Source organism: Cebus imitator, unplaced genomic scaffold (assembly GCF_001604975.1).
Source record: "Cebus imitator isolate Cc_AM_T3 unplaced genomic scaffold, Cebus_imitator-1.0 Scaffold841, whole genome shotgun sequence".
Taxonomy (NCBI): domain Eukaryota; kingdom Metazoa; phylum Chordata; class Mammalia; order Primates; family Cebidae; genus Cebus; species Cebus imitator.
The window spans coordinates 229,144-239,675 of NW_016108156.1; the positions used below are offsets into that span (position 1 = coordinate 229,144).

A 10,532-nucleotide genomic window follows, 5' to 3' on the forward strand; every position below is an offset into this window, starting at 1 on the left:
ATCTTGGCTCACTGCAACCTCTGCCTCCCAGTTTCAAGCGATTCTCCTGCCTCAGCCTCCCGAGTAGCTGGAATTGCAGGCACGCACCACCACGCCTGGCTAATTTTTGCATCTTTAATAGAGACGGGGTTTCACCATGTTGGCCAGGCTGGTCTCAAACTCCTGACCTCAGGTGATCCTCCTGCCTTGGCCTCCCAAAGTGCTGGGATTACAGGCATGAGCCACCGCACCCAGCCTCACATGACATATTTCTTGAACACTTCCTGTGGCTCGGCTTTCAGTGCTGCATGTGTCTGTCTCATTTGTTTTGGTGACTTCATAGTATTTCATTGTATTCACTGCAATTTATTTAAGCCTCTAATGTCATTTTGGTTCTATTATAATGACCATCCTCCTCCATATGTGCTGTGGTACACACAGAATGAATTTCTGGATGTGGTAATTTGGAATTTAGATTTTGTTAGACGTTGCCAAAGTGTCCACCACAAAGTTTTATATTAGCTTTTTATTCCCTCTTAGAGTACATAGTACATGATGCTTTAAAGACCTGTCATGGTATAATTAATGCTTGTATAATACATTTTATGTCAGAGGCAGAGGGTAGCTCAAGTGTTCTTTTGCTGTTGATTATGGAGACAGTGCCCATGTTTTTGCTGTCATAAGCAACTCTGTCTTGTGCCCCTCAGTGCAGACGCTCCTGGGAGACAGTCATAACCTGAACCCAGGCCTGTGTCTGATGCCAGCGGCCTATAGTTAGCACTAGAGCTGTTTCTTCTCTTGTAGCCTGTTGTATTCTTTTACACATTTGTTTAAACTGCTTTTGTATTTAAAGAGTTTCCTGCCAGTCTGTCTCTTGGCTTCATAAGTTCTCAATTTTTTATTGACAGAAGAAATGGTACTTCTCTGTTTCTGAATTTAGAAATCTGTAGTGGCTAGGGATACCTCTCATTATATGCCAGGCACTGGTCAAGGTCCTGAGACTTTACAGACCTGCCTCCTCAGTAACTAAGTAGTAATCTAGACAGTGACCTGACATACATATACCCCTGCGAGGAGGCGGTCATAATTAATCACTGTCATTTATGAGGTGTTTGTTCAGGCACTGTTCTGAATACTTTCTAATTGATTCCCTTATTTAAACTTCTCATTTCTTTTTTTTTTTTTTTTTTTTTTTTAACTCAGACCTTGACCCAAAGGATAAAATCCTCATTAAGATTAATTCTGTTGTTATTCCCATTTTACAAATGTTGAAACTGAGCCTAATCAGGTTAAATAATTTGCCCCAGATCACTCAGCCAGCAAGTGGTAAAGCTGATAGCCTGAAAGAAGAGACCACCAGTTAGCCTTTGGGGCTTCCTGGAGGTGCTGACAACTGAGCTAAACCTTGACAGATAAGAGATAAGAGTATCTTCCAGCTGGGAACGGTGGCTCAGGCCTGTAATCCCAGCACTTTGGGAGGTAGGTGGATCATGAGGTCAGGAATTCCAGACCAGCCTGGTCAACAGGAGGAAACCTCATCTCTGCTAAAAATAAAAAAATAAGCTGGGCGTGGTGGTACATGCCTGTAATCCCAGCTACTTCAGGAGGCTGAGGCACAAGAATCTCCTGAACACGGGAGGCAGAGGTTGCAGTGAGCCGACATTTTGCCATTGCACTCCAGCCTGGGCAACAGTGCGAGACCCTGTCTCTTAAAAAAAAAACATAGTGTCTTCTTCAGGCATAGATCAGCTGATTGTCAGCAACAGAAGCCCTTCAGCCATCGTAAAGGACAAAAGAAAGATTTTTCCAAGGATGGAATGGTATCTCTGAGAACCTGTAGGCAGGAAATAGAGTCACAGGAACTAGAAAAAGCCTGCAGGAGCCAGGGCAGCTGCTTTCTCTGGACCTGTTGGTTCTCTCGCTTTGGGTACCCTCGGCGTGCCTCCTTCCTCTTCTCGCCGTTACCTCCGCATGCAAGTGATTGCTGTGCATGGCCTCTCTACTTAAGAGCCTAGTTGATTGACAGGTTTTCCAGTTTCAGATCTAAAAGATGCCTGGAAGAGAGAAGCTGGCTGGCTTAGGTCCAGCGGGTGTGCACAACTGGTCTGCTCATCTGTGCCCAGGGGCATAAGATTACATGATCAAGATTACTTGATCACTCATCAAGAGTGGTACAGCAAGGACATTGACTGGTGTCTGACATTTTCCCTGATGAGTCAAAGGCAGCGTTTCTACTAAGAGCAGCAAATGTGAAGGCACAGAGATAGGAAACACAAAACGGGGCTAGGAAAGAGAAGGTGCCAACTATGGGGGACCATGGAGTGTCTAAAGAAGAGTGGTGAGGCCAGGCACAGAGCCTCATGCCTGTAATCCCAGCACTTTGGGAGGCCAAGGTGGGAAGATTACTAAAGGTCAGGAGTTCAAGACCAGCCTGGCCAACATGGTGAAACCCTGTTTCTACTAAAAATACAAAATTAGCTGGGCATGGTGGCAGATGCCTGTAAATCTCAGCTACTCAGGAGACTAAGGCAGAGAAAAACTTGAACCTGGGAGATGGAGTTTGCAGTGAGCTGACATCGCACCACTGCACTCCAGCCTGGGTGACAGAGTGAGGCCAAAAAAAAGAAAAGGAAGAGCAGTGAGAGGAAAGACAGGTGAGCCGGCTCAGGGCGGCTCCTTCACGGCGTCACCATGGGAAGTTTGCGTTGTTTTGCAAGGAGCAGTAGAGACATTAGTGAAGGTTTTTGAGTGGAAGTAGAGTGACTGGAGTTGCACTTTAGGAAGATGAGTTTGGCAGCAGCGTGTAAGGTGAATTGGAATGAGGAGATGGTGAGATGGTCAAAGCAAGAGGGAAGGAAGGGCTTTTCCTTTCTGGACTGTCCTGATGGAATGTAGGTGAGGGGTGGGTCACCCACCTTGCCTGTGGTCTGTTGGCTGATGTGAGCATTTCCCTCCCAGCCCTACCTCCCACTGTTTCTGGTCCAGCCTCCTCCAGCTGGGCCTTCTTCCCCTGACCTTGCTGATCCTTGGTAACCACCCTGAATGTCAGAATCCACTTTGTTAGGCTCGCAGTGTGGGCTGCATTTGCCCCAGTGGGTCCAGTTGCCCCAACACACTGTGTAATGCTGAACAGGGTTTACATTTGGGGTCTGCTCCGTTCCTTGCTTTCTCCCAAAACAGATGTCAATGCCAATCATGTCATCCCGAGGAGACATGGAGAGTGTCCGCCGCTGCCTGGCTCACAGCCTCTTCATGAGCACTGCCGAGCTTCAGCCAGATGGTACCTATGCCACCACGGACACCCACCAGCCGGTGGCCATCCACCCCTCGTCTGTCCTCTTCCACTGCAAGCCGGCCTGTGTCGTGTACACTGAGCTGCTCTATACCAACAAGTGCTACATGCGGGACCTCTGCGTCGTGGATGCAGAGTGGCTGTACGAGGCTGCCCCTGAGTACTTTAGGAGGAAGCTGAGAACTGCCAGAAACTGAGCCTCCCCAGGATGCTGCCAGAATTGCTGGTCTCTGGGAGTCTGGACTACGGTTGTCCTCACAGCAGGCTTCCAGGTTGGCACTTAGAGAAGCCTTGGAATCAGCTGACCGTGCCTAACTTCCAGGAGCTTGAAAGCATCTTTGCTTCAATGACTAGGACTGAACCTTGTAGACATGAACATATCATTTGTACCTGGAAACGTCAAAATTATGCTTTTGGCTCTTACTGGGTGACTTTGACTTAATTAACACCTGAGCCGCAGTTTTCTCATCTGCCAAATGGGAGTAATCATATTAATAATACTTACAAAATTGGGTTCATAAAGTTCAGAGAAAATGAATGGAAAGTACCCAGAACTATGCCCGGAGCACAACACACATGCAATGAGTTGGTAGCCAGTCTGCTTAATGTTCCTGCTTTCCATGTGATGTGAATTAACTACAACAGCATCCCAAGTTCTCGTGACTGAGGAGGATTTTCTGGAAGGGCCACAGGAGGTTGCAGAGCTTAGATGTTGTCCTTGGTTTTTGTTTAATGTCTATCCGTATGCAGTTTTAAAATAGAAAAAAAAAACAACTGACTTCTGTAGAAGGTTCCAGAGGGAGGTGCTATTATCTCTTACCTCCTGGGATGGCAATCCCTAATGAACGGTTATGTCTCAGGGGGTGGACTGCTCTGTGTCTGTCTCCAAGCAGAGGCCAGTAAAAGATCCTCCTGGTCCTTGGTGCGTGTCCCTGTCACTGCTTTCAGGAGACGTGTAAGCTTCCTGAATGAAGGTTGATTCATACCTTCTGAATCATGTCATGTGTAGACATGGGAAACAGACCTTTCGGTGTTTGGTGTGTGTAGGTGACTCCCACATACATAGTTGCCATTTTTTTCTCTAGGCACCAGTGAACATGTGAGCATGAGTGACTCTGTGGACCATTTCAGCTGTTTCTTTTTGGTCAGAGCCCCTGGTCAGAGGTGATGGGGGTGGGGCAGGGAAGAAGGGTACATAGTGAGAACCCAGAGAGCACTGGCTTATGCCAGACACCACACCACATCTGGTCTTATATTCTTGTATCTTTTTTGAGGGATAGTGGGGTGGTTCAGTGAAGACTTGAAGACCTGCCGGACAAATTCTTAAAAAGCTAGAGCTGGAACACTTACTCTTGCATCTTATTAATTTTCTGTGATTTTTTTTTTCCCTTCTTCTTAGGGTCTTGGGGACAATCTGGCTTTGCTGCTTTCTAACTGCTAGGCACCTCTCTCTAACCCTCATTGTCAGAGGGAATTAGAGGATCTCCACAGTCTCTTCCTGTTATGATATTCTGAGCAGAGAAAAGGCATCGTCGGTTCCCCTTGGCTATTTAATATTCAAAAGTAAGTCATCTTTCCCCAGATAATGTTTTGCCCTAGAACAAACCGAGATTTAGCTCTTTTATTGTGCTTACTTGGTCCAAATACGTCTATACAGTGTTTTGTCGTTTCTCCCTGAACACATCATAGTTTTCAACGGGCCAAACTGCCCATGAGGCTCTTCAGAGCTCATGGACGGTCTCTTTTTGGAAGCTGCGGCCTGGCGGAACACCCCCATTCCAGGGTCTCATCTGTCTCCAGTCTGGCTCAGTCTTTATTTCCAACGCTAGCCATGGTCCTGTGCAGTCAGGTTCTCAGCTTGACTTGTTTAGGACTGTCAGAAACGGTTATACGTGGGTGAAATAAGATCTGACAGCTCTTATTATACCTTATCTTACTGAATTCTTAAACTTTGAACCAGTTCTTCCACTTACTGACTTGTTATCATTGCTGATTTTCTGAAAAGTTTTCCACAAAGGTTTTTGTTTTTTTTGTTTTTTTTGGTTTTTTTCAGTATGGGTCTAGAATCCTTAGTCTGACTTGGTAAGAAAAAGTATTATATTTTTAATAAATCATTCATAGCGCTGGTAAAAATAATTAGGGGGTGGTTAGGCACAGTGGCTTACACCCGTAATCCCAGCACTTTGGGAGGCCAAGGTTGGTGGATAACCTCATGCCTGTAATCCCAGCACTGGGATGGGACGCTGAGGTGGGTGGATTGCTTGAGAAGTTTGAGACCAGCCTGGCCAACATGGCAAAACGCTGTCTCTGCTAAAAATACAAACCTTAGCTGGGCATTGCGGTAAATGCCTGTAATCCGAGCTACCAGGGAGGCTAAGGCACAAGAATTGCTTGAACTTGGGAGGAGAGTTTTCAGTGAGCCAAGATCGCTCCACTGCACTCCAGCTTGACCCACAGTGCAATACTGTGTCTCAAAAACAAAACAAAAAAAAACTTGGGATTAATTTATGTCCAGCTAAAGTACCTGAACAGCTTCCAGAAATGAATTTTTTTTTCCTGAGAGGTAAAGGATGTAAACAGCTTCTAAGTAGCTTTAATGTTTCTGTACAGAAATATGTTTATCACTATAACATTGTAGCATTGTGGTAGAGTTTTAATATAGTATTTAGTTTTGTATTGGGCTTTTTAAAAAAGTTAACTTTTAACATAGCTGCTCAGGGATTAAATCAGATTGGAAAACCCATTCTGACTCCATATATTCCTACAAAGAAATAAATCATTGTTTATATTGAGCTGCAGGGGATAGTACACTTTAAACTTAGGAAAGTTAAATGTTTCACAATAACACTGCAATATAATCTTCTACTCTTTTTCCATTGGTAAAATCTGTGATGATGTGGTACCTCTTTGCCAACCTACGAAACCCATATCTGGAAGAATCACCAGCTCCCAGCAGCTTCTTGTAAATAGATGCACTCCACCCAGATTGCATGCCTCAGGTGTTTGCCTTCTAGTAATCATGGAGTGTGCAACACCCAGAGTAACACATTTTTCACTACAAGGGGCAGGACTGCAAACACCAGGTCCTGGATAAAAACCGTTAACGCTGCATTGCTGCCAGTTGCAAAGAGATGCCTGAATGGAAGCAAGTTTTGCTCTGTGGGTAAAACTGATTATGTACTGTACTGTGATATATAAATCCTAAATCCAGCTACCAGGAACTGCCTGGAACTGTGGCCATGTTTTTTTTTTTTTTTTTTTTTTTTTTATAAGACCAGTGTGATAATAGGCCATGCATCTAAGAGCATTCCTTGGTAACTAGAGGGAGCGGGAAAAAATCATGTAGGTTCAGGCTTTTGTGTAGAAATAACTACAGAAAGCCCTTGTACATAATGCTCAATTTGCACCTGACGATCAAATCCATTAAAAACTAATCTTGTACATGATGTGTGTGGCTTGTTTTTTGGATCTCTTTTCCATTATTCATAGAAAATTGTTTAGAAAATATTTTCTTTTCTTATAAAGGTATCCTGTGACTCAGGAGTGTTTCGAAAATATTGTTAGTCTTACCATGAGTTAGTAAGCCATACCTTCTTGGTAGCTTGTATGTCCTGTGTATCCTGAGAAGGTGGGATTCTTGGTTCTTAATCTAAATCTGAACCCCCTCTTTGGGTTATATGAATTTACCTGAGCCACTCACAGAACTCAGGGAAACACATTTACTAGTTTGATATAAAGGATATGACGGAGGATACAGATGAGATGAGCAGGGTGGGGAATGGGGAAGAAGCTCCCCTCCCAGGGCCACAGCCCTCCAGGAACCTCCATGTGTTTAGCTATCGGAGGCTCTCCAAACCCTGTCCTCTTGGGTTTTTATGGAAGCTTCCGGACTTCAGCATCTCTTCCCCCAGGGTATAGGGTGGGACCTTCTCTGGGGAGAGACTGAAGACCCACAATCAGAAATGTAGGGTGAGATTAGAGTCCTGCTTTGGGGCAGGTGGAAGGGCAGGACAGGAGGACGGAGAGAGATTCTATTTTCTGAGGCCTAACATACCCAACATTATCACAGAACACTAACAAGGGCTGAGAGTTAAGAGCCAGGAACTGTGGATGAAAACACACACATACACACACACACACACACACCCACAGCCTCCTAGAGGAAAGTGACCGTGTAAGGGTCTGGTAAGAGCCTGGTGGAGACGAGTGCATTCCACGCAGCCCAAAAACCTGGCGTGCCTTGAGAACAGTAGGTGGAAAATGTGTAAGCAGCCACCAGGGGGAGTTAAACAGCTTCGGACAGCGGAGTCAGGCTAACGCAGCAAGAAAGCTCGGGAAAAAACTAGAGGCTTCCCGGGCTGCACCGGAGGTTTCCAGCAGAGGGCGAGATTCCGCCCACTGGCCTTAGATCTTCAGAGCGCCGGCGCGGGAAGCGCTTCCTGGCTGGGCGGGGCTTCCGGCGGCGGGCTAAGTCGCGGGGCGCCTAGGTCTGGGTTGTCCTTTGCGTCTGCACGTGTTCGCAGTCGTCTCCGTGATGCTGCCGCTGCTGCGCTGCTTGCCCCGTGTGCTGGGCTCTTCCGTTGCCGCGCTCCGCGCCGCGGCTCCCGCCTCGCCTGCTTCGCCATTCCGGCAGCTCCTGCAGCCGGCGCCGCGGCTGTGGGCCCGGCCGTTCGGACTGCTCAGCGTGCGCGCGGGTTCCGAGCAGCGGCCGGGCCTCCTGCGGCCTCGCGGGCCCTGCGCCTGCGGCTGTGGCTGCGGCGCACTGCACACCGAAGGTGAAGTTCACGCACGCGGGCCAGGGGTGGTGTTGGGGTTTGCGGTCTGCGGAGGAAAAACGTAGACCAGGAGTGGGGCCTGCAACCGACCTCCGAGATCTGGGACATTATTCCATTCGTTGGCAACCAGCGGGTTAAACCCACGTGTGATCATGTTTCCCCCACCTCCCCTTTCCACCAGTTTCATTTTCTGTTGGAACGGGGTAGATAAATATTAGAGGGTACCTTTATCCTTAGCCTTAGTCTCTCGAAAGTGGACCTTTGGGAAGGCCCAAGGTCGTGATTGAAAATAGCATAGTTAACGCGTTTGCCAAGTGGAAGAGGATGGCTGGAAGTTCTGCTGCTTTATAGCAGAAGGTGGCAATGCGTTGAAAGTCACTTTTCCAAAATCAAGCTTAGCTTCTCAATACTATTATGTTATTTTTACAGATAAGGAAACTGAGGCTTCCAGAGTAACCATAGTAGCAGAGATATTAGAAACAGGCCAGATTTCTGGTTACAATAACCTGGGTAATAGTTTTATGTTTTAGACTGGCTTCCCTTTTTATGTATCTGGATTTCTAGGAGACAAAGCTTTTGTTGATTTCCTGAGTGATGAAATTAAGGAGGAAAGAAAAATCCAGAAGCATAAAACCCTCCCTAAGATGTCTGGAGGTTGGGAGCTGGAACTGAATGGGACAGAAGCTAAATTAGTGCGGAAAGTTGCCGGGGAAACGTAAGTACTGGTCTGGGGATTCCAGGGCACCAACTCCATTACCCTGCAAGACCCGTCCTGGGTCATCCCCAGAAGAGCCTTGAGTTCAGGTGTGGCTACTTTGATAAATGGTTTTCAAGAGAGAAGGATTCATTTGGACAAATTCATAAGTTCCAGATAGTTGATTCACTGAACACAAATTTGCTGTGGGCTGGTTACTAAGGAGACAAAAATGAACACAAAAAACTACTGACAGAATCAGTTTGATCTCTGGTTTACAGCCCCTGTAAAGTAGGACCCTGCTCTCTTAATGTCTAGAGTGGGTGAAAATGCAACATGTAACTTCTGTGTAACAGAATGGGGTTACACTGTAGTCAGGGCTGCCATCAGAGGTTGGGAATTTGTGACCTAAGGCAGCTCTTCCACCTTCTAAGCTAACTGTTGAAGTGTTTACACTTTTTTTGCATAATAGTTATCTATCATCTTATTACACAGATAAACATTTAGCATCTTCCAGGTTTTTAAAATTGAATTTCTTTTATAATTGACCTTACGATGTATATATAACTTTTTTTTTTTTTTTTTTTTGAAACGGAGTTTTTTTCTTGCTGCCCAGGCTGGTGGAGTGCAATGGCATGATCTTGGCTCAATGCACCCTCTGCCTCCCAGGTTCAAGCGATTCTCCTGCCTCAGCCTCCTGAGTTAGTTGGGATTACAGGTTAGTTGTGTATTTTTAGTAGAGACAGCGTTTTGCCATGTTGGCCAGAATGGTCTTGATCTCCTGACCTCATGATCTGCCCGCCTTGGCCTCCTAAAGTGCTGGGATTACAGGCGTGAGCCACTGCCCCCAGCCTTTAATTATTTTTTTAAGTGACCGCTTTAATGAGATTTAATTTATATGTCATAAAATTTACTCATTTTTTGAAGCTTATTAAATTGCTTCTTAGTCCTCGTAGAATTATGCATCAGATACCACTGCCTAATTCTAGAACATTATTGTCATCCCCAAAGAACACCCAGTCACTCCTGATTCCTCCATCTAGCCACCCCAGGCAATCACTAAGCTACTTTCTCTATAGATTGCCTCTTTTGGTCATTTCATATAAACGGAATCATACAATATGTAGCTTTCCTCCTACCCCATGGAGTCTTGCTCTGTCACACAGGCTGGAGTGCAGTGGCAGGATCTCAGCTCACTGCGACCTCTGCCTCCTGGGTTCAAGCAATGCTCCTGCCTCAGCCTCCTGAGTAGCTGGGATTATAGGCGCATGCCTGGCCAATTTCTGTTTAGTGTTGGCCAGGCTGGTCTTGAACTCTTGACCTCATGATCCACCTTCCTTGGTCTCCCAAAGTGCTCCAATTACAGATGTGAGCCACACTGCCCAGCCTATTTACCTTTTTAATTGTTGGGTTTTAAGAGTTCTTTAGTTTATTCTGGGTATAATTCTCTTATCACATTAATGATTTGCAAGTATTACATGTGGGTTTTCTTTTCATTCTTGGTAATATTCTCTGACACAAAAGTTACTAATTTTGACGAAGTTCATTTTACCGGTTTCTTTTTGGTCACTTGCCTTTTTTTACTTTTTACTTTGCTTCTGGTTCACCAAGTGCAACTTGTGCTTTTTTTTTTTTTTTGGAGACGGAGTTTCGCTCTTGTTACCCAGGCTGGAGTGCAATGGCGCGATCTCGGCTCACCATAACCTCTGCCTCCTGGGTTCAGGCAATTCTCCTGCCTCAGCCTCCTGAGTCGCTGGGATTACAGGCATGCGCCACCATGCCCAGCTAATTT

At 45.9% G+C, this 10,532-nt stretch overlaps 2 protein-coding genes across 3 annotated transcripts in view; both read left to right on the forward strand.

The window, feature by feature from the left end:
- The window catches only part of DHX33 (DEAH-box helicase 33), a 32,200-nt gene extending 26,796 nt beyond the window's left edge, over positions 1–5,404 (forward strand). For both annotated transcript variants that reach the window (XM_017520470.2, XM_017520472.2), the window contains one exon: positions 3,160–5,404. In XM_017520470.2, coding sequence (XP_017375959.1) covers positions 3,160–3,468 — 309 coding nt within the window. In that variant the 3' untranslated portion in view covers positions 3,469–5,404. The remainder of the gene's footprint in view (positions 1–3,159) is intronic.
- Positions 5,405–7,705: 2,301 nt separating this feature from the next.
- LOC108297772 (complement C1q binding protein) overlaps positions 7,706–10,532 on the forward strand; it is a 7,039-nt gene continuing 4,212 nt past the window's right edge. Inside the window, exons 1-2 of the mRNA XM_017520481.2 lie at positions 7,706–8,046; positions 8,611–8,761. Of these exons, the coding sequence (XP_017375970.1) occupies positions 7,806–8,046; positions 8,611–8,761 (392 nt within the window). The 5' untranslated portion in view covers positions 7,706–7,805. The remainder of the gene's footprint in view (positions 8,047–8,610; positions 8,762–10,532) is intronic.